The sequence below is a fragment of the Corvus moneduloides genome, chromosome 26, assembly GCF_009650955.1.
Source record: "Corvus moneduloides isolate bCorMon1 chromosome 26, bCorMon1.pri, whole genome shotgun sequence".
Classification (NCBI taxonomy): domain Eukaryota; kingdom Metazoa; phylum Chordata; class Aves; order Passeriformes; family Corvidae; genus Corvus; species Corvus moneduloides.
The window spans coordinates 3,281,858-3,306,035 of record NC_045501.1 but is presented as its reverse complement, the minus strand read 5'-3'; the positions used below and the strand labels follow the sequence as shown (position 1 = coordinate 3,306,035).

At 52.8% G+C, this 24,178-nt stretch overlaps 1 protein-coding gene across 1 annotated transcript; it reads right to left on the bottom strand.

The window, feature by feature from the left end:
* Positions 1–7,199: 7,199 nt before the first annotated feature.
* RND2 (Rho family GTPase 2) lies at positions 7,200–23,493 on the bottom strand. The gene is made up of 5 exons (XM_032134536.1): positions 23,335–23,493; positions 23,167–23,254; positions 12,673–12,782; positions 9,399–9,533; positions 7,200–8,641 (listed from the first exon to the last, which is right to left on the bottom strand). The coding sequence occupies exons 1-5, from the start codon at positions 23,434–23,436 to the stop codon at positions 8,393–8,395; spliced, it is 684 nt and encodes a 227-aa protein (XP_031990427.1). The 5' UTR covers positions 23,437–23,493; the 3' UTR covers positions 7,200–8,392.
* Between the last annotated feature and the right edge of the window lie 685 nt (positions 23,494–24,178).

Genomic DNA, 24,178 nt, shown 5'->3' with positions numbered 1-24,178 from the left:
GTGGTGTGGCTGTCAGGGGACTCGCTCTTGGTGCTATTGCAAAGAAGATGCTGAACTCAGTGAGAAAGAACAAGCTATTTATTAAAGAATAGACGTTCTGTGGAGGTAAAGGATTAATCTGACAGCTGCTGCTGAACTTAGCAGAGACCAGGCCTTGCCATGGGCTACTGTCTTTGCATCCCTGTGCCACGGTGAGCGAGTGGCACATCGAGGCAGCAATCCAGCAGCACTCTGTCATGTGCTGCCTGGGAAAATAATTTCCACATCCTTGTTCCCCTTCTAATCCTCATCACAGGCTGGCTGGCACTAATGGAGAACATTTATTGATCCACACAGGAGGTTCCTGATGGCCCATTGGCTTGAGAGGCTCTCCATCCCCTCCTCTCCACAGGTATCTGCCTTGTTGAATAATTTTCTTGCAGTGGGTTGAGAAATGCCAACGAAATACAAACTGGGAGACTGACAGGGAGGAAATGTCATGGCTCAGCTGTTTCTGCTTGCGTGAGGGGGACTGAGCACACCTGCTGGGTGTGAAGGCTTGCATCAGTGCCACTCTGTGGAATTTCACTGAGGTCTATTTGTCTTTGAATGGAGATGGAAACCCTGTTAGAGATGATGTGTTTATTTGTGCACTGTGGGTACAGAGGCCATTAAAGTTTTGCACACATCTGATTCAAAAAGTATGGACAACAGTAGCAAGTATTTCCAGTTTGGGAACAACCTTTCATTCCTGCCTGTAAATATGTGACAAGGGAGATGTATTTTCTTGGCAGGAGAAGAGAATGGCTTGTTAGCTGTTTGCTGTGCTGACCCTTTGAATTCAGTTAGAAAATCAGGACCTCAGGTGAGCTGTTCTGAGCACTCAGCCTGGCCCAGGCTCCGGTGGCATGACAAAAGCTGGATGGTGAGCTGGAGAGAACATCCCTGTGCCAGCATCTTCCCTTGGCCAGACAGGTGACTGGTGGGTGGTTGGTTCTGGTCTCCTTGGAGTCTCATCTGCTGTGGGTTCTGGGGTTCTCTTACACTTCTCATCTGTGTTGGGATTGCTTTCAAATTTGCTTCCATTAGCAAGTCTAAACACAGATTGATCATCTTGGAAAAGACTCTGCCTGATCGTGTTTAATGCAAACATTTACTAAATAGAATAGATCCTACAGTCACCTCCAAACTGTCCAGGTATTGTAATAATTGGAGTAATAAAATCAAACTTACAGTAATGCACTGCATTGGGTTTGCAGGGCCTGGTTTTGGTAGCGGGGGGGGCACAAAGGTGGCTTCTGTGAGAAGCTGCTGGAAGCTTCCACCGTGTCCGGCAGAGCCGATCCCTGATGGCTCTGAAGGTGGACATGCTGCTGGCCAAGCTGGGCCAGTTAGAGATGGTGATAACGCCTCTGTGACAACAGATTTAAGAATAAATCAAAACAAAAGTTGTTGTGCAGTTTTGTGACTAGAGAAGAGCAGGAGTGAGAACATGTGAGGAGAACAACCTGCAGACACCAAGGGCAGTGGAGAAGGAGGGGGAGGAGGTGCTCCAGGAGCCAGAGCCGAGATTCCTCTGCAGGCCGTGGTGAGACCAGGGTGGAGCAGCTGTGCCCCTGCAGCCCCTGGGGATCCACTGGGATGCAGAGATCCACCCGCAGCCCCTGGGGATCCACAGGGATGCAGAGATCCACCCGCAGCCTGTGGGGATCCCCAGGGATGCAGAGGTCCACCCGCAGCCCCCGGGGATCCATGGGGATGCAGAGATCCACCCGCAGCCCGTGGGGATCCCCAGGGATGCAGAGATCCACCCGCAGCCCCTGGGCATCCCCGGGGGATGCAGAGATCCACACACAGCCCCTGGGGATCCCCAGGGATGCAGAGATCCACCCGCAGCCCCTGGGGATCCATAGGGGGATGCAGAGATCCACCCGCAGCCCCTGGGGATCCCCAGGGATGCAGAGATCCACCCGCAGCCTGTGGGGATCCCTGGCGGATGCAGAGATCCACCCACGGCCCGTGGAGGAGCCCCACACCAGAGCAGGGGATGCCTGCAGGAGGCTGTGATCCTGCGGGAGACCCATGGAGAGAGGGCCCTGCTCCCAGGCTGGAGCAGCCTGGCCTTGGAGGAGTGCACCCCGTGGCAGAGTGACCCACGGCGCAGCAGTTTTGGGAGCAATGTGTGCCCGTGGGAGGGACTCACGCTGCAGCAGGTTGCAGAGAGCTGTTGTTACTGAGATGAATTCACACTGGAGAAGTTTGCAGAGAACTCTCCCGTGGGAGGGACCCCACAGTGCAGCAGGGGAACGACTGCTCTCCCTGAGAAGCCTCAGGTGATGAACTGACCATAACCCTCACTCCCTGTCTCCTTGTGCCGCTGGGGTAGAAGGGAGGGGTGGGAGGAAGGTGTTTTTATGGGCTTATCTTACTTCTCATTATCCTGGTCTGATTTTGTTAGCAATAAAGTCACTTTATATCTCTAAGTTGAGCCTGTTTTGCCCTGGATGGTATTTAGTGAGCAATATTTCCCAGTCCTTATCTCAGCTCAGGAACCCTTTGTCCAGCTGCTGAGGGTGCTAAGTGAGTGGCTTTCATGGGTGCCTGGCATTCTGTCTGGGTCAACCAGGACATGCATATATACCAGAGGTATAGGGGAACCTGCTGTTACTAAAAAATACATAATTAAATAATAGAGTTTGGAAATTGCAATGTCAAATCAGAACAAAAATTGTGAGGCTGATGGTTTTGGAACAAATTATCTCATTTGTAGGAAGGGTAGAAGTCTAAACAGTCTGGAAGTGGATATAAACATTACAAAATATACTGAAGAAAATGCATTCTAATACTGGAAGAATAGCACACCTAAAAACATCAGATCTGCAATAAAAAGCTACGTGGGTGAAGTCAGAGGAACAACTTACATTTGGTTACACAAGTATCAGTATATAGATATAGATACAGATATAGATATATAGATGTACACATGCATGTATCAAATATTCAGTTCTAGACCCCTGTTGCTGCAGTTGCAGAAGAAACGAACTCTTAGCTGCTTTTGATTTCTTTCTATTTGGTCACCCATTCTCCTTGCTTTTCCCTTGGGTCCTCTGATTGTTAATCTTACAGGTCACGGAGCTTTATTAAAATAACACACCAGGAAGACATTATTAATTATTAATAAAGGCTTTATATATTTCTTTTCAATAATTTAAACTCATTATAGTCATAGCTATTACATTAAACAGCAGGTCAGTTAGTACAGATGGGATTGCTGACAGGGAATTGTCACTGTAATGTTATCCTGACTTGGAAGGTGTCCATTAATTAACACTTAAAGCCCAACTTGGAATCATAAGAGTTTTTTTCAGCAACCTCACTGAAAGGACTCTTGAAGAGTTGGTGACCCAGTGCCACAGCCTTGCAGACCTTCCCTGAGCCCTCATGCTGGGTCAGGAGATCACTGCCCTGCCCTCGCCTTTCCCAGGACGTCGCCTCCCCTAGCAGGGCAGTGCCCGCCGGGGCACAGGCTGCTGCATCCATCCCCAGCCCCTGCAGCCCTGCGGTGGGGCTGCAGAGAGACTGGGGCTGTAAAAGGGTTAACAATCACCACTCCTGGGAGCAGAACAATTTCTGCTGTGACCCAGACCGAAGGCTGTCTGTCCCTGGCAGCGAGCTGCTCAGTGTACCCCACAGATAGGGAATGCTTTCTTTGGCAGGACACCTGCACTGGCAGTGTTGCTCATTAGTTTTTCTGCAGGCACTAATTAGGGGCCTCAAGTCCTCCTCACTTGCTGTGTCTTTCATGTGTCAGTTCCATTTCTTCCATCTGCTTGTTTTTGTTTCTCTCTTTCCTGTGCTGACTCATCTGCCCAAGACAGGCAGCTCCTTGGCTGTGCCTCTGGGGAGCTCTGCAGCAGCCGCTGCTCCATCCCGTGCCTGCGAGGCTGAGGCTTGCACCATGCCAGGGCAGGCAGGCACACAGTGGAGCTGGCATTCAGGCAGCTGAGAGGGAGCAGGGATTGCACACCGTGCAAGCCAGAGACAGCTTTCACCAGCTCCAGCACTCCCAGCTGACCAAGGCTGGAACTGAGACCAGCAGCTGGTTTTGGCTATTTGAGTCGTTCTTTTGGGGAGCCTGGTTCCCCCCACTGGCCATGCAGGACTGCAGGGTATCCAGTCTCCCAAGCAAACTCCATCCCCAGCTGACCATGAAGTCACCCTCTTGCAAGCAGGAACTCTTCCCGCGGGCTGGATCCTCCCTTGCACACAGAGGAGGTGCACTGATGGTGCCTTCCCTGCACCCATCAGGCACAGCACACGCTGAGGGTGACCCACGAGCCTTTTCCATGGCTGCAGAAACTGCCAGAATCCCACACCCTGGGAGCCCTGAACGACATTGCTGGGTCACCTGGTGCTTTTTAACAGAAACTCTGATGCTCAGGAGTGAGTGCCACAGCCACAGCCCATACACATGTGCTGCTGCTTTTTTTAATCCCAAATTCCCTGCCATTAACTTCAGCAGGTTCTTTGGAGCTGTTCCCATGCTGACAAGGGGAAAATCCCAACACTTTCATTGATTACTTTTCTATCTCCTCCTACATATATATATAGGAGTAGATAGAAAGGCTCCCAGAGTCCTCTCAGCAGGCTCTGGCTTGGTTTGGAGGAGAAGGGACCCAACAATGGGTTCATTTGATCTGTTCTGTGGTTGTGGCTCTCCTTTCCTGCTTCAGACTTTTTTTCCTTTTTTGCTTTTTCTATTCTTCCTTTGATTTTGCTTCCTGTTTTGTCTTGTTTATTCGTCTGTAGAGAAGGAGAGTGAGGGAGAGGAGCTCCTTTGAAAAGTCTGGTTAAATGAGCTACTGTGGGAGTCCAAACACTCTTTATAGACAAGAAAGCTGGTGGAGAAGCAAGTGCCAGAATATTAAGCTGCTCACTGAATTGTGGCTGCAGAGAGCAGCCTTGGAGTCCTCTGAGGAGGGGCAGAGAAGGGGACAAGGACACTCATTTGCCCAGAATTCAATCCCACTCTGAAGCCACAAGCCCAAGCCTTCAAAGAACAGTCGATGTCTGGGTTGCATACAAGTGTGACAGATGCATGCTTTGGGTTCAGCTCAGCTGTGGCAGCATTTGCATTTTGGCTTTCATTAGCTTCTCATGGGCTGCATGTTTCCGTGTCCAACTCTACACTGGTCAGGTCTACGTCTGAGTCTGGTCCTGCTCCCTCTGGCAGAATGCACATTTTTTGGCTGTTACAGTTTTTTTTTGTCTTTTGGGGGCTCTTTGGCTGTTCTAGAAGCAGCACAAATTACTTTCCCTCCAGTATCATTGTTTTCATACCACAGGCCTCCAGCTAGTTAGAGCTGTGCTGTGGGAGATGGGTAGAAATGACATTTCCCTCCAGTGCAGAAAACAAATTAACAAAACCAGAACAAGAAGTTTTCATCCCATCCTTTTTGTGTATCCCCAAACAGCAGCTGCTTTTCTGGCACTGCAGCTTCACCTGAATGTGCACGGGAGATGTCACATGGCCGTGGAAAGCAGAGGGAAGACCATGGAGAATGCAGCTGCCTCTTCATGGAGGCAATTTGGAGTTCATGTCCTACTTCCCTTACTGGGGGAGCATCTTGTGGGGGTGTAGATTCCCCTGATTGCAACTGACCTTGTTCATGAAGCCCTTACTGAGCTGCAAGTCTCAATGAACTCATCTGTTCTGCTTTCCCTACGCTGCCAGCACTGTGCCTCCCCCAGCACGACACAGAACAGCTCCAAACACTGGAACGGGTGGTGCTGAGGCTCCCACCTCTCCCTGAGCTGTGCCTTGGGAGGTTGAGTCTGATGTTCTGTGCCCACACTGCAGCAGTGCATGTGGTGAAAGCCCTCGGGGAGGGGGTGCTGCCCTGCACAGCCCCTCAGGATGGATCCTGGAATGAAGGATTTGCTTATAGGGTGAGCTAACAAGTTCATGTTGAGCCACCGCGAGTTTAAACTAATCAGTGACCCAGAAAGTGCTTTTGTAGAGACTGCCACATTAGATTCAAAAGCCTAAAAGATGCTAGAGCACAGTAGAAGGGAACGCGCTGGCCAAACGCTGCTGTGAGCATGTGGAAAGAAGGAAGTCCCAGCGACTGTGTTAGGGGGGCCTGTTAACCCCCCGATTCTGTATGGTCCCCCTGCTCCCTCCCTAGCCCTGGCCACTCCCTCAGCTTCTCCCTATTTGCTCCTGTACCCCAACCCCGCCCAGGGACCGCCCCTGGGCCCCTGACAAAACCACCCCGCGCTCAGCCCACGCGGGCTCTCTGCCTCTGAGCGCGGACAGGATGTGATTAAAGCCCTCTCAAACCCTCATGAGAGACCCTTCTCTGCCTTCTTTGCCAGCACTGCGCTGTAACGCTGCCGGCTGCCAGAGCCAGACCGCGGGGCTGTCCGGAATGGACTCCGGGATGCGATGAATCGCATGGTCCTAGGAAACCCTGGCTGAGCTCTCAGGGAGCAGCAGCCTGCCAGGCAGAGTGCAGCACTGTGTCACATGAGGATGGTGAGAACAACTGCAGACAGGTTATGGGGAGTGGCAGTGACACTTACGTGCCATTGACTGCTACAATCCAAGCAGGGATCTGGTTTTGTTCAACAACGTTTGCAAAGGCTCTGGGGACCCTAGAGAGCGCAAAAAAAGCATCAGGAATGCTGAGGGTTGTTCTTGACATACTGCCTTGCTCAGTTCCTCCTCCTCCCAGACTGCAGCTGGGCATTTTCATGCTCTTGCAACCTGCACACAGCCCAAGTGTCCAGTCACTGATGGAGCTTTTCTTGTCCTGGTAAATCAGCAGCTCCAATTCCCCAAAATGCCTTCACCGTGCAGCTGCAGTCTAAGACCTGGGAGTGAGAGCAGACACAAAATATTGAGTCAAAAGCTATTGCTGCAGTGAAGGAAGAGGCAGCTCATGTTAGCTCAGACTGCTGGATCAGGCACAGACAACCTGCAAATGCTCCACAGTATTTAAGGAGTCAGGACAGAGGGAGAGGTTATTCAAGACAGGCGTTCCAGCTCCAAAATGAATACATGCAGATAAGTCCTCTGGGTTTTTCACTGAAGTGTATAGCACAAGCATATTTCAAGAGCTAGAGAGAGACATTAGGATACAAAGAGAAGCTGGGCGGTAAAAGATTTTGAGGGGATGCGTGGTTTGACTATTAAAAATGAACACAGTCGAGCACTACGAATTTTCCAGTGATGTTTATTTTTCCTGTAGCCCGCAGACACAGTTGGATCTGGCAACAGAGCAGATTCTATTTTTCCATAAAGTGTCCATGTGACATTAAGCCCAGGCTAATACTGTCATCAAAGGCATTCAGAGAGGGCAGCAGCAGAAGCAATGGGAGACGCTGGGAGGAGGCCAGACAGCAAGGCACAAGGGCAGGGAGCACCTCCTCTTCCACTGCCACAGCAGAGACAGGGTGCAGTAGGCATAAAATCATTTTTCTCATCTATACCAGACAAACACAGCACCATGCAACACAACCTGCAGCTGGAAGTGGGTGGAGAGCAGGATATGGATCGTTATTGCAGTTATTGTTGGGAGCCGTGTGCGCAGGACACGCGGCCGACGGCAGCAGGGAGAGCCCAGGGAGTGCCCAGGGGTCAGCAGCTCACACAAAGCTCCCCAGGGGCATTTGCTTGCTGAAGGGAACCACGATTCTCCGGATCCATCTACTGGGACAGACCTCTCCCCTGGAGCCAGATCCACTCAGCTGCATTTCAAATACTGTGCAAGTATCTCAAATACCGTGGAAAGAGACATCTGTCTATTTTCTTTGCAGGAGGTGGACTACTGTGGTGTCTCATCAGGGTAAGGTTCCTTCCCAGGGTGCCCCCCCTCCCAGCTCTGGCCCAGACCTGCACCTTCCATGGCACTTGCTGTCCAACCTGGCTGAGGGCAGCACCACCTCAAACAGCATTTCTCTCCTCAAGGAAGATTGGAAGAGTACCTTCTGCTGACCCCCCCTCCTCCCTCCAGCCCAGGTCCCACACAGCCCCCACCCCACACTGTGTGTGCTGTACAGCTGAACATGGGCAGGGCCTGGGCTGTGGGTACAGGAGGGTGGCACACACACAGCATTGCTCCCTTTTACTTTGTTTCACCCAGTCACAGACCTTCCAGCACCCGAATACTCCTCTGCCAAGTGGTTCCTTCATCCCAAGCAATCTGCACAGCAGCAGCCAGCCCAGAAGTCTCCACAGTGCAGGGCGACTCGTGCACCCGTGCTTGCAGCTGGGACCTTTACTCAGCCCTAGAGACTGAGCAAAAGGCTTTGGAAAGGCAGGCTAGCTCCTGCAGCCAGCACCGTGCCCTTGTCTCAGCCAGTTACTGTACAAATGGACAACACACACACATTATTTACAGCCCACTTTTCACATGATGGAGCAGCTCTTGGCTCGGTCTTTCCTGATCTCTGTGTCACTCAGTAAGTCTGTCCTGCCAGGCATCTGTGACGCCCGCTTCAGTCCCCGTTTGGAGTTGCTGCGCTTCAAGTTCTTGTGCATCCTGTTGACCGAGGCCAGCGTGGTCACATGAAACACGTCCCGTACGCTGTCCTCCGAGACCTTGGAAGAGCACTCTGCGTAGGCCACTGCCCCGATCTGCCGCGCCAGCGCGCTGCCCTGCAGGCCACACAGAGCAGGAGGAAGAGGGAACAAGGTTAGGACACCGCTGCTCTCCAAGGAGCAGCCTCTCACACAGCCAGCAGCCCTGCCAGTGGCACCATGGGGACACAGTGGCTCCTCAGCACCTGTAAACACAGAGCAAGGCTCTGTGAGAGCTGCAGAGGTGAGGGCAGACAGTGCTGCCGACCACTGGGCCCTGGGTTACTGCCACTTTCTCATTCACACAGGGCCACCCCTGCAACTGAGACACCTGGGCAGCCCCCCTCACCTGGACAGTCGCCTGCTCTGCACAACACAGAGCCAGGCACAGCAGCAGCTCAGAGCCCCTGCACCACAGAGTCTGGGTCTGTCGCCAGCCTGGAGACACTGCTGGGTCCCCTGGAGGCCACTGGCAGCAGCCCCTCAGCCGTGGCTTCCTTCCCCCCTGCAGTTTTGCCCCGACACAGAACCCAAGCAGGAGAGTCACTGGGAGCAGAAAGAGCTGCGCTGAACTAGGAGATGCAGAAGGACAACACTCCCCTTTAGGCAGTCCAACTTGTCAAATCAGGCATTTCCACCTGCTCTGAGGAATAACTTTTTGGCTACTAACTGGCTGGCTGCTCAGCAGAGCATCAGGAATAAGTCAGGGTCTTCCAGAGCTGGGGACAAGAGTGCTGTAAACCTGAGCAGCTCCGAGCCCCTGAGCCACGATCAAACCAGCTGCAGACCAAGACCTGGGTACGGTGAGCCCTGCAGGGTCACTGCCCAAACACACCTGCTCATGTGTCACAGGGATGAGGCGCTGCTTGGAGAGCTCCCGCAGGGTGTTGAGGTCTGTCCTCATGTCCAGCTTGCAGCCAACCAGCACAATCTTCGCATTGGGGCAGAACTCCTGCGTTTCCCCTTGCCACTGCAGAGGAAATGAGAGGCTCTGGTGTGTATGGCTTTTCCAAACAGGGTGTCACAACTGTTCAAACACTGATTAGCACGTGAGGACTCTTTAATGACGGCCATAGGCAAGGATGGGAATGGCCAGAGTCCCCTTTGGACAACTTTATGCTCGCTTGTTCCAGATTCTGCCCTGCAAACCTGCCCCATCCCAGCGGTGGTCCCCTGTGGGGGGCCAGTCCTGGCTGTGGAAAAACAACAACCACACAGTCTGGTGCTCAGATCTGGGACCCCAGATCTGGCCAGTGGGGAGCTCTTTGCACACTCACACACTATTTATTACTGGGAGCCACATGTTAAAGACATGATGATATTCAGAGCATAGCTATAGCCAGGGAAATAAAGAATTGAAGCAAAGGAGAGAAGGCCAGGGCAAACATCCATGTCCTTCATATAAATGGCTCCTTTCAGAGCTCCCCAAATGAATGCCTGATGTCAGCTGTGTCTGCAGCAGTAAATAAATCCATCACCTGTGACCTCCCCCAGGGGAGACCTGCACAGCTCCATCAGCATGTCAATGCCCCAGTTACTTATCTAGTGGTGCTGAAGTAGAAAGCAGATAGTAAATAAAGATAAATAATTAGAGATTACCCCCAGCTGAAGTCATCACTTGGAATTAGCAATTTCCTGCTATGTTGACTGGTGGTTAAGCATATTTCCTGGGCAATTAGAAGCAGAAAGAAAACCAAGCCACAGCCAAGCCACCAAGTCCAGTGTCCACAACCTCATAGGCGAGGGAAGTGCCAAGAACAACCCAAACATCATTCAACCAGTATCAGACCAAAGCAACTGCAAAATATGAAAAATCTTTTTTTTTTACCAGGAGATTGTCTTAGATATCTTCAAGTATCTGCTTGCCAAGGACATTGGTTCCCCAGGACTCAGGCACCCCCAGCCCCTGGGCAGCATGCTGGAGATCATGGTGCTGCAGCCACAGAGAACCACAGGCCAGCACACCCTCACAATGAACAGATCCAGCTCTTCTGGAGCTGGAATTCAAGCACCCTGATTTACATGACGGATTTGAGCTCCAAGGTCTGGTCACACCTGGCAGAGGTCACAGCTTCTGTAGTGACACAAGGCTCCCTGGTCTATGGAGAGAGCTGTGACCCTCTCCCTACATGACTGACACCTCTGGGGGCCCAAGACCTGCTGTGCTATCAACACTTGTCAGAACCAAGCACCACTCCATGAAAACTTGCTCTGCATGAAAGGCAGAGCTGCTTGCTTGCACTCCCTCAGATGGCTCTGCCCTTTCAACTGTACATGCTGTACAGCGGCCCGGGCATCAGAAGGGCAGCATTAATAAAGATTTCCTCTGCTGAATTTTTGCCTGAGGCTTGAACAGGAAGTGTTATTTTCCTTATTTGCCTGATATCACAAGCTAAAACCCATTTCAACTTCATGGTGTCTTAGGAATTTTCCTCACTGCCATAAGGCTGTGAGCCTGCGCCAAAGGAAACAAGGCATCTACTCAGAGGTACTTAAGAAATCTCCTGGGATTTAGGGTTTATTTTAAGTTACCATATCAAAAAAACATTGCCTAACAGCACTCAAAACATCTGTGAGGCTGTACGGGGAAAGCCACACACTGAGCAGGATGGACTCACATGAAGCGTGTGCAGAGAGACAAATAATTCCCAACCCCACCTAATTATTGAGGGGTTTGTATTTCATTAAGGTGTAAGTGATTCACTTGCATTATTATTCTGCTGACTCCCGTGCTGAGCAGAGAATTCTTTGAGTCCACATAAAACACCCTCCCTCAACCCAGCCTGCTTGGTACCCGGGACCTGCTCTGGAAGCCAACACTGAGCCATTGACTGATTTATCTGAAGGGTCTTTGTCCCCTCACCAGGACACTCCTGAGACAAAGACTCACTTCTCAGCCCTCCCAGCAGCTGAGTAAGAGGCACTTGCTTCAGCACAACGTCTGGCAAAATGTGGAGAGGCCAAGAGGCCAGCCAGTACAATGTGACATGTTCAGGCTGTGGCCATTCCAGCCCTAGCAGCCTGGGGCTCTCTGAGGAGAACAGCCACGGGAACCACTGCTCTGTGATGCTTTTCATGCCTCAGTGTCTCAGAGAGTGTCACAAATGAGATGCCAGCCAAGGCTCCCAGGACAGGATGCAGCTGCCAGATGCTCTCCTGCAGAGCAGAACCACAGCTCCCTGAATTTCATGGAAGGAAGCCGGCTACAGCCAGGACCAAGGGATGCAATCGACCTGGAAGCCACTTACCCTCACTCCTCTGAGCAGCATTCTGAGTTGCTGGACTTCACTCCATCTCAGAGGAAAGCCTTGTGTGGGACCTTCTCCCAGAAGTGACCCACTGGAGACCAGCCAGGGGTGCTCCACAGCAGATCCCCAGCCCCATGAGGCTCTCTGGGACCTGCCAGCTGGAATATCAGCTTTGCTGAAAGGCACTAAGCTGCAGGTAGAAAACTCTTGTCTGCTCCCACAGAGCACAGCCACTCAGCTCTGCTGGGGCAGGCTCAGGGCCCTGCCTGCTCTCCAGGACAGTGGCATTGTGCCATCTCATCTTATTAATCCATGGGCTTGAAATTCAGTGCCACAGCTCATTATTTTTGTTGACAAGCTATAGAGAACTGATTGCTGTCTTTTTTGCTATGCAGATGCTGAACTGGGGGGAAAGCCAAAAAACTGAGCACTCTGCTTGCTTGGAAACAGGCACCAGGGGCCACTCCTCAGCTGCTGCAGGCAATCGATAGGCACTGGTGGTTCTGCTAACAGAGATCCCTAACATCTTCCAAGGTCTTAATGGAAAACAGAACAAATGCCCTACATTTCTCTCTGTCCCCACACTTGTACGTGTGACTACAGACTCCACACACATCCTGCAAGCTACCATGAGCTTCACCATTCACCAGGCTCCTTTCAAATGGAAATATCTTGCATTCTGCACAGATCAAGCAGAACACCTGACCATCCTCCTCTGAGCACACACACTCCAGCCAAGGCCTGGCCACAGGGCCAGAGCTTTGAGCCCTGATGAGAGCCTCAGGGCACAGGGACCTCACGGTGGGCCCTAAGGTGCTGCAGAGCACCCCTCTCGATGGCCAGAGGGCACGGGGGACTCACCTTCTTGAGCACACTGTCCAGGGTCTCGGGGCGGCTGATGTCAAAGCAGATGAGCACAGCGTCCGAGTCCGGGTAGGCCAAGGGCCGGACGTTGTCGTAATACGCGGAGCCTGCGGAGAGAGGGGAGGAGTGCGGTGAGCAGGTCCCATCCCACGGACTGCTTCTGGCCCAAAGGGGCGGGCTGAGACCTCAGCCCCCTCCGCCAGGCAGAGGTCTTTAACTCCAGTAAGAACTGGAGACACTGGCACATGATGCAGACCGCTCTGTTGAAGACAAAGGACGTTAAGCCGAGCTCTTGGCCAGTGACCAGACACCATAAGGTTCAGCAGAGTTTGATTTGCAAAGGATTTTAGTTTCTTCGTTTAGGCATGGAAGTCAGAGGTTTTGTCCTTGTTTTCTTATATTTACCCCTTGATAGAGTGAAGAGGGAAGTTTTGCATCGCTCTCCCTCTCTAGAGAGCATCTGGCAAGACCTGGTGGAGCTGTGCTGCTGGGGATGCTGCTCACGCAGGAGGGAGCTCAGGAGGGCTGCAGTGCCACAGCACACTCACGCCTGGATTCCATCACTTGTCATGCCAGTGCTGCACCACTAACAGTGGAAAGGTGTGGCTGAGAGAAGACAGGCAATGCTACTGCTAGTTTTTATCCTCTCTTGCTATCTTTATACAGGAGAGCTAGCTCACATATAGATTGTGAGAATTTGTGACAGGTAAAAACGAATTGCCTTTTTTTCTGGATTTGTGCTGGGAAAAGTCAGACAGATTCTTTTTGGTATATAAAAGAAGTGACAGGATTTGGTGAACAAGCTATAAATGGAAGGGGATGATTCTGCATTCCCTAGGAATTCTGTGAGCAGGCAAAGAGCCCAGCCTGAATCCTGCACAGCTTTTACTACACACATGTGTGCATGCACACACCTTCAATGCAAATTTCAGGCATTGAAGTCATTGTGCCATAGGGTTTTTATTTGCAGTGCATTCTGTTGGCGAGTGCAGACGCCTCAGCAAACAGTCACGGAGCAACCAGCTCACTGCTACTTAAAAACACTGTTTTGGTTTTATATTGCAAAGACAAATGACTTAAATTTCCTGGAGGGATGAGAAGCAGATGTTTATTTATGAAAAGAGGAAACAAAGACACCAGAGTCCTTGTTGAATCTGCCTCCTCCAAAAGCAGGATTGCCCACCCTAGGCCGAGGAAGCTAGACACGCTTCCTGCTGCAGCCCCTTGGCATGTCTGGACCCAGCACTTTCCCACCCCAGGAGAAGGGTGCAGCGCAGGTGCCAGGTGGCTCCTTGATGAAGTTCAGCACCTGATGAATTATGGATGATGGTGGCTTATGTTTCCGGAAGGATGGAAATCTGCCTGGGCTAAGAAGGAGAGGAGAATGGGCTGATTCTCTGCAGGAGCTCCAGTCCTAGGTCCTGTGTGCACAGGGGCTCCGAGCTGAGGTACAGCCCAGAGTGAGGCACAGTCCCCCAGCACAGCGCTGCACACCAGGTGCCCTGCAAACACCCTGGGCCCCTCTGCAAGGCTAAGCCTGGGGAGCAGAGCCTGACGCTCCTGCCTCTGCCCAGAGCCCACATGGGGCAGGCTGAGGGCTGTGTGGAGCCTTCCCAAACCCTGCCCACTGCCAGAGACTGGCATCCAGCTCAGAGCACGGTACCAACAACAGCAGAGCTCTGGGACTCCGACCAGCCCAGCCCCTGCCACTCCCACGCAGCCAGGGGAAGGTGCCCTGGATTTGATGTGCAGCTGGATTCCCAGCAAAATTGGCTACGGGTGTCTGCAGCTCTTATAGCCAGCCCACAGGAGCAAAGGCACCTGCACCCCTGCTCCCGTTGGGGAGAGACGGGTCTCTGTCCCTGCAAAGTCCCTAGGAAGGGAAGCAGCGGGGATCAGCACAGAAGAAATAGACCCTGATCTCTGCAGAGCCCAGCCCTCTTCCTAAAGGGAAAGTCATGCTCCCTAATGGAAAGGAGCCAGTCCCTGTGGCATCTTGGACAGCTCTGGAGACAGGGATGCCAGACAGGCAGGCACGGTGAGCAGCTCAGTGTCCCAGGCACAGAGATTTCTGACCCCGCCTCAGGCTCACACTGCTGCAGTTCACACCTGGCAGAGTCACACCATCCACTGCTCCCTCTTGGGCCCCGTGGAACAGCAAGATGACCCAGCCCTGCTCGGCACAGGGCTGCTTTCACAGGCAGCACCGAGCACAGGAGCTCTGAGCTCCCCTTTGAACAGGGTTTTCAGTCTCACGTTTGGCATGGGCTGACAGGACAGGATGGGATGGGAGATCCAGTGCTGATCCGCATGCCTGAATTAGGCTGGTCCTTTATCTGAGCCATGCCCTCTCCCCCACGCACACAGGGGTGTCTGCCTCCAGACAGGGGCCCTAGTGCTGCAGGAAACGTTCCCACGCACATCCTCTCCCTGCAGCTTCTCAGTTTTACATAAACACTTCAGATAAATCTACCCCCTCCCAGCCAAGGAATGCTCCTTTTGTAGGGGTAGTTTTGGCTCATTCAGCACAGACATTGCCACAGCAAACTGTATCATAGCAACCTGCTGCTCCTCAGCAGCCAGCCAGCCCCTCAGCAGAGGGCCGACAGCGCTGCTGCAGCCCCCCTTTATCCCACAAGACCCCCACTGTCTCATCCCAGTGCCAGGAATCATGCTCTCATCACCTGGGACCACAGGAGGAGAGACTCCCATGCTGGCAGGAGACACTGAGGGCAGGGAAGCACAAGGTAGAGAACCTTATCTTTTTAATGAGATCAAAATTTGCTTCCCATTCATTAACTTTCTGCTCCAACTCCATAGAGCAGGAGTCACCCCTGGCACCTCAGCTGGCAGTTCAGCTCACAGCCAGAAGCAGCAGCTTCTGCCCACCTCAGGAGATCAACAGAAACCAATGGGGACCCACAGCCAGTGCTGCCCTGTGGGGCAGGAGAGCTGCATTGCTCCCAGCCACGGTAACCCCCAGTTTGCTCTGGAGACATCTCTACTGAATCAGGAAATTCTGTTTGGGTGATTAGTCTTCTAGGTTTTGCATCTATTACTTTTTCATTGCATATGACAATTAAAAAAACAAAACAAAACAACCCCCCCCCAAAAAAAAACCCCAAACAACCCACAAAAGCCTCAGTGCCTTCAACTCTGGCTCTTCAATTTTATTGATTATGAGCACTTGACACCTTTCAGATATTCCAGCAAGACACCCCAGAGACCCCCAGTCTGGCACTTCCAAACACATGTATGCACACAGGCGCCCAAGGCTGGTGCATCTGCAGATTCAGCCTTCCTTTACTGCATGAGTCATTCTCCCACTTGGCATCCAGGTTTGCAAGAAACAGGACCTATGTGCATCTGTTCATGATGAAAGAGAGAATTGGAGCAAGCCAACAACCAGCTCAAAAATAAAATTCACACAGGGGTGGATACAAGCATGAGTAGCTCCTCTTTCCCCATGGCTGGTAGATCCTGGAATGCCTGCCACCGCAGCTCAGAGATGGCACTCTTGGGCAGGGGACGGAAATATGCTGTTTCATCTATACTTCGTTGTGCTAATCTTCATTTGTTCCTCATTAGCTGTTCCAGAGATAATGAGCCTCCTCACATAGGCACCCTCCATCCAACAATGGGGCATTACAAACCAGGAAAGACAGTGTATGTGCAGAGCCATGATCTGCTCTGCAAGGGGCTCCCACAGCCCTGCTCTGGCTTAAAACAGAGATGAGCGCTGCCAAGACCTACATTTCTCAGCTGCACACTTGTCTTGGGGGGCTCACTGTAAACTCTCCCCTAAGAGTTTACGATGCTGAGGCACATGCTGCTTTCTGCAGGGGCTGCCAAGAACAACCTTTGTGGAATGAAACAGAAAATCCCAGCTTTCTGGAGGGCTGCACTGACAAACCAAAGAGTTTTGGGTCACCTCCCCAAACAGTCGTGCCAGATGAGCACCAGCCTTTAGAGATGACAGAGGATGTCCACTCTGCCAGACAGATCCCACCCACGGTCCAGCCAAGCTCTGGGTAAAAGGACAAAGCTGCCAAAGCTGTAAAAGGACAAAGCAGGACCAAGTCAACAACGCCAGGACTTCTACAACGTTCTGTCCCAGCTGGACTTTGACATTTGTCTTGCTTGTGCAACATCACTGCAAACGCCTGAAGTATAGGAAAGGAGGAAACTGCTCCGTGACATAGAATAAATACTCTTCTGGAAAGTGCCCAACTGAAAAAAACAACTCATCAGCTTGGACAATTAACCTCTGCTCCTAATTCTTACAATGCAAGTATAAAAATTAGTGAATTACTAAAGAGCCCAGCTGGCATACCTTCAGGATGAAGGCAATGGTGTTTGCGTAGGCTGAGGTGGCATTTCTGGGCCCCTCTCCAGATCTCATTACTGGAAGCCTGCCCCTCAGGAGGAGGCTGTTCTGCTGGATTTACCGGTGGAGGAATCCCCAGCTCAGGAGGCACAGAGTGCTTCTGCCTCATCCCAGTCCCGTGTTCTGCCTCACATATGCAGCCACCAGTGGCCCAGAGAAGCTTGCTCAGATGCAAACCTCCTCCAGCAACCGTGAGGAGCCCCTGAAAGCTCCTTGTAGAAGTCCCTGCTGGCTCCTGGGGGAGTATCACGGGTGTCTGGCATGGGAGGCCTGGGTCTGCAGATGCAGAAGAGCTCACCCAGCCTTTTCACAATCATGCCTGCAGCAGCTGACCAGGGAGACAAACGGGGGTCAGAAGTCCCTTCCTGGCACTCTTGCCACGTCACGAGGACAGCTGGCATTGCCACAATCTGCCTGTCATGCTTCCTATAGGGTACAACAAGGACCAAGAGTGGCAACAGCTTCTCACAGCACAGCCAGTACACATTCTGCCCTTGGGGAACACGTCCCAGGGCCGAATGAACACAATTATCTTGATGCAATGTTGCACATTTCAGGTTTACTGTTCACAAGCATTAGATCCCTCCCCAACCACTTGGCTGCCAGATAAGGTTTCTTCCCACAGGGAAGGCTGGGTCTGTACACTTGCAAAGTTTAATGGAGTGGAGATTTTATCTTCAGAATCTGGGGCAAAAGGAGCAGGGAGAGCAGAGCACAGGAGAGAGCAGATCACCTCCACGCTGTGGGAAAGGGGTCTGCACCCAAGCTGGGAACAAATCCACTCCACAGAACACCCTTCCTTCTCCACGAGGTTACAGCAGCCAGCAGGGTCAGCTGGTTGTCACTAAAGGCAATGTTCCTCAGCACCCCCATAACTCCCAGGACATCCCATGGCCCCACAGAGGCCGAGCCTCTCAGATCTGTAGGGGACAAAGGATGGATGATGCCACAGGGCATGCTGCCCTTGATGCAGAAGAAGCAACCTCCATCCCTGAGCCACACAGCCTTGCAGCATGCCCCCCACACCGTGCACAGCCCAGAGGGATGATCCTCCTGGGCACTGTCCTGCCCTGTCATGTCTTCTCAAGGTCCATTCTCCACCCACTTCAGTATCAGCACTTCTGCTGCAACCCTTTAAAGTTCTGTCTGACTGGTTACTGACCTACGTGAGAATGTGACCCAGCTGCACGTATTTTTAGGATTAACTATGTATTTGTGCTGAGGCACAACACAAGCATGCTGGTTTTGGGCTCTTAGTCTCAACAGGAAGCATGGGAGGAGCTCTTTTGGTATGGAAAGGGCAGCTCCACATTTTCTCTCTGAGGCAGAGTGCAAGTAGCATTGAACTCTTTTTGCGACAGAACTTGTTCTTACACTTTGGAAGAGGCAGCCATGGCAATCCTGGAGCTGCACACTGGGAATCCAGGCACAGACAGCCGCAGCATCCATGGAGATGCCATTGCTAAACTCAGCCCCTTTCAGCTCTCTAATTTCATCAGCATTCCTCTGTAGTTCCCTTAAAAGAAGGATCTGTTATCACAGCCTGTGGGTTCCCACACAGGCCATTCCAAGGCAGACTGTTTGCTGAGTACAGGCAAAGAGGAAGGCGGAGGGGGATTTGCAATTCAGTGTTATTCTTGTCTTGAAAGCACATCTGCTGAAGAGACAGCGGCTGTGGAGGGCTGGCAGCCACACAGCTCCTCTGCTGTGAGCTGAGCAGGGCACTGCTGAACCTGTGAGCACTGACCTTTGCAGCACTGCAGCTTGTAGCACACACTGCAACTCTCGACCATGCTGCATCCCAACGGTCCACAAAGGAAAGTCCCCTCCAGCACCTTTCCAAGGCAACAGTGACCTTGTGCAAGGCACAGTGCCAGGCTGGGTCTGCCACTGAGCACTGGCAAAGATGTCCCTACCAGAAGCAGGCAGCTCTACTCTGCAGCTGGATCTGCATCAGCAAAGGATGCATCAAGCAGCTCAATGGCCTCAGGTCACTCACTGCTCTGCCTGCCTGCACTTTGAGGCCACAGGCACAGCAGGCAGGCAGAGCCTCCCAGCACTGGGAAGCAAAGAAGGGAGTCCAGGCTGCAAGGCACAGTGTAGGTTCCTCGCCATTATTACTGAAAACAGAACAAAAAGTCTACCCTAGGCACAGGGTAAAGCCTCAGACCTGCCAGCATCAGTGCTGCAGCACCCTGGCCTTGCTGAGGCACTGGGCAGCAGCACGGCTTGAGCTCCTCCGTCCCCTTGCTTGCACCCAGAGCCAGGGAAGCTCTGCAGAACAGGCAGGGCCTTGGGCCAGTCCAGTGTGGGCAGCGGGTTCAGTGGCAATGCCAGAGTCATGGTGGGAAATGCTCCAAGCACAGGTCCCTGGGAAGCAGGTCAGCCCTGGTCCCTGGGAAGCAGGTCAGCCTGCTCACTGAAGGCTCTGGCTGCTGGAGACCTGCTGAGCACCACAGCAGCTCCACTTCAAGTGTGAGACCTCCTGGAGCTGGGCAGACCCACGGACACTCCCTGATCCCACAGGGAAAGCAATATTGCATTGCTGAGGAAAACCTCCCTGCCCGTGCATGCCTAGGGGTAGCAGTGCTCCCTCCCAGACCTGACGCACTCAAACGAAACTCGCCCACTCCTTGCAGAGCATCGCTAATGATCACAAGCCATCCACCCTCCTCCACCTGCCAAGGAACAAAGCTCTTCCTGATGGTCCGGGGCACAGGCGCTCCGGGTCTGGGAGGCACCCAGCCCTTTGGGAACAGCACTCCCAAGCCGTCAGACATCCGACTGAACAGGAGTTTCCCCCACCACGAGACACCAGCACTGTGCAGAGGAGTTGTTTCTGTGCTGAGCATGTTCAGCCAACAGGCAGCCAAAGGAATTTGCCAGAACAGGAGCAAGAAGAGCAGCAAAGCACCGTGTCCTCCGTAAGGCTCGTGAGCACAGGTACCAGGGCATGGCCACTCCCTTGAGCTGCAACCATGCCTACCCCATCCAGCTGGCAGGCGCTGCACCCCTTCCCTCACAGACAAGGATGTCAAACTGCTTTTTAATGGAGGCTTTAGCAAACAGCATGTAGCACAGGTTTCCCAGGGGACAGGAGGGATGGGACATTCCTGACATGCTGTGAAATGGCACCTGAAGCACTTTTACTCCCACGGTCTGTCCCGAGCTGGGACACAAATGGAAACAAACATGAAATGCAACCAGCACCTGCAGATGTTGGACAACGGGATTTTCTCCCTGGTACGTTCCTAGATCTAAGGTACGTTTGGGACTCTGCAGAGTCCCAGCATTTGCCCTGTCAGAGCACCACAGGTTTCATCCTTGTGAAGGATTCTCAGTGCTGGAAACTCTCCAGAGTCACCCTCCAGCCCCAGAAAACCTTATCAATGGACAAAGAGTTAAAAGACATTTAAAGAAAATCAGAGGTCCCAATACAATTTGGGAGCCATTCAGTTCTCCATCATTTCTGTCCAGTCTATGTCAATATTCCTCTAATGAGAGTTCCTGCCTGCCAGCTGCCAATGTCACAGCCTGTGTTTGCCACTTAGCAGGAGGGGTCAATTCAGCCCAAAAGGCTGCATTTTCCAACACACTACCATCAGCCAGGATGAGAGGACACATGGAGCAGACAACACCCTGGGCTGTACAGGGCTTACCAGTGGGATGGCTGAGTAGCCAGGTATACTGCAGCCACACTCAGTCATCACAAAGGGAGTTTTCCAGGCCAGACTGCACTTTCCCCACCACCCACTGCTGAGTGCTCACTCTGTGCAGCTTCCAGTCTCCAACTGCTTCCTCAACCAAGTATGGGGTGAGGGGAATTAATAAAAAATTAAAAAACAATATCCAGCTCCTCTCCCCAGGTCTCTGCTGATTTCTGAGGGAATTTTGGTTCCAGTTACTTATCTAAGAGATGGAGAGCATTTAAAACAGAAAGTGTTCCTCTCCTCATGTCAGGATTGCCTTTTCTCAACACCTCCCTTTTCACTCTCGCTGGGATGGAATTTATCATGAACAATAAACCTAAATGAAAAGCAGCTTAAAAGAGAGAGTAGGTAGCACAGAGAGAAGGGGGAGTGCTCACCGGTGCCTGTCATTCTCCATGGGGGGGGAGGCAATGAGCTACTCCTGATCCCTTCAGCTCAGCTGATTCAACTCACTATTGTGCAAAACTTCTTTTGCCAAAGCTCCCATTTATAAGGGCCTCTGAAGGGTAGTGGAAACTCAGCAGCAGTTTGCAGTCTACAGCTAAAAATTTCAGTTTGATTACTAGGGAAAATTGCTATATAGTGCTTTGAAGGATTGTTTATTAAGAGCTAGCTCCTGTGTATTTCAAATCAAAGGGAATTTATCTGGAAAACTACCTGATGAACTCTATCTACAGCAAAGCTGTTAAAAAGGTCTGACATTTTTCATAGGAGAAGGGAGAAAGAATCAAAGCCCATTTCCTTTTGGCTCTAGAGATAAATATTGGAAAAACATCTTTTGTCGCAAGGCGAAAAATGAATGTGTGACAGCATCCAATGCAGGTATCAGATACATACTTTAAGGACTTTTTATCAAGTCCTTTTCTTTAGACATTTGTAAGACCAAAGCAAATCATTCTGGAGAATTCCTAAAAAGCAGACAATGCTTCAAACGTGCTTCCCCACCCTCCAAAGATGAAGTTTTTTAGATCAAGTACAGATACTCAAGAGCAAAGCTATTCAGTGCCTAGCAAAGATAACCCACCCCATCTCCTTCCAGAGTTGCAGAAGGCCATGGTTTGGAAACCCCCAAAGCCATGGGGGTGAACAAGCTGGGAGTGTACACTCATGTGCATCCCAGTGACACGTGAGGTCGACCACCCCTTAGTCCTGGTGCACCCTGAGCAGCTTCAAGGAACCCTCTGCAGCAAAGGCCCCGGGTCAGCCAGGATGGGTTCACTGTGGCCACGTCTGAGAGGCTTCAAACACACATCAGCCCAGCACCAACCACCATGCAACAGCTTCCATGTCATAACCACCACTCTGTGCTTCAAGCACAGCTCCTGGCCAAAGGCCGAGAGCCAACACTTCATCCACAGCTCCAGCCCCAGCAGCTGCCCCACGAGCCAGTGTCCTTGTGGCTCACATCACAGCACACAGCTCGTGAGCAAAGTTAATCTAATTACCTTTTTGTCTCGGGGAATAAAAATCAGCAAAAGCAAGGTGTCCTGGGTCAGGGAGCTCCTGAGGAAGACTCAAACATATTTTACGTGTTTGAGCTAGTCCAAGACTCAGTAAAGCCACTACTCTAGGTAGAGGTATGCCAATCCTATAACTGTCATTTGATGAATGCAAAATTACAGCAAGGAATCTGAATGAACAACAGGAAAAGAAAGTCCTATGTAATGTTTAATTTACTACTGCTCTTGGACACTGAGAGGACTTCATCTGTAATCAGGATTCCAGAAATTATGAGAATATGGGGAAAGAGCATCAGCAAGCACGATGTATATTCATCAGCAGAGCACAGCATTCAGCTACACCGCCTGAACAAAGGAATCCAAAGGTAAATTAGAAAGTGCATGTGAACTTCGTGGGACGCCAATATTCCTATTAGCTCTGCATCAAGCACTTCACTTGCAACTCGTGCATCCACTGACAGCACAAACTTTAGGACGGGTCTTGGTGGGCTGGGACAGCTGTGCCTGAGGCTTCATGCAGAACCACAACTGAGGACGCAAAGAGGCAAAACCAAAACAAGCCGAAAAGGCGCCAGAGAACCCCAGAGCCTCTGTGCAAGCGGGCGACGACAGGCCAGGGCATCCCTCCCGAGGCGAGGGCTCCCTCCTCCAGCAGCACTCTCCCTCCTCCCCGCTCCCCTCCGGCCTCGCTGTCTCCCTACACATCGGTGCAGCACCGAAAGGCCGCGCAGAGCCGCGGCGGCTGCGGGACAAGGGAGCGCTCGCCCGGCGCGGCGGCACCGGCGCTGCCCGAGGCCAGCCGGGAGGCCAGCAGGGCTCGGAGCCGCTGCCCCTGCCCCAGCCACGGTCCGGCCCGGCGGCTCCGCGAACGGGGACACCGTCGGTCGGAGGAACGAGGCCGGCCCCGCCGCCCCCCGCGCAGCCCCCGGCCCACCTGAGGTGTCCCACATGTTGAGCTCCGTGCGCTGCTTGTCGATCTCGAAGCTGGCCGTGTAGTTCTCGAAGACGGTGGGCACGTAGCTCTGGGGGACGGAGGGGAGAGCAGAGGTGAGGTGATGCGAGGCGCAGAGCCCGGCCCGCCCCCCGCCGCCCCCCGCCGCACCTCGGGGTAGCAGTCCTTGGCGAAGACGTGCAGCAGCGCGGTCTTGCCGCACTGCGTGTCCCCCACCACCACGATCTTGCAGCGCGCCAGGTGCCCCTCCATGGTGCGGGGCCGCCTCGCCCGCGCCGCCGCTTTACCGGGCCGGCCCCGGCCTGGCCGCGCCCCCGGCCTCGACGGCACCAACCAGGCGCGGAGCGGAGCCGGCGCTGGGCAGGGCCGCGCCGCCACGGCCGCGGCCCCGGGAGCCGCCCCCCGCCGGCCCCGCCGCCCCTCGGGCCGTCCCCTCGGCGCTGCCGCCGCTCGCCGCCAGCCCTGGGACGCGGCGTGTGGGGACGGTGGAGGAGCCGGCACCGGGGTGGGCACGGCCCCTGCCCAGGGCTCGGCACCCCCGGGTGCGCCCCCGGCCCCAGCCCCGCGCTGCGGTCCCTGCCCGGGAGATGCCCTTAGCCCCGGGGCCTGCAGCTCCGGCGCTGCCGAGGGAACGGGAACTGTTCCCGGAGGAATTCGGCAGAAACGGGGACAGCCGGCATTCTGGCCCGCCTCGCGTGCGTTCAAAGAATCCCGTATCCCCGATGTCCGTGGCCGAGTGACATCAGCAGGGGCAGGAAAGAAGTCTCTGCAGCAGCTGCATGACCCCAGGCCTGCCTCACAGCCCTCTGCAGAGAGGGCAGCAGTTTCTGCTCTCCATTCCTCCTTGAGCACAGACAGCACATCTATAAATTACAGGCAGTGATTTTAATTTAGCAGGCTTCTCTGCTGCTAATATTTTGCTGGCCACACTGCAGAAAGATTTCACCTGAATGGCAAACTGACAAGCTGCCTGTCACAAAATGCAGTAAAAATA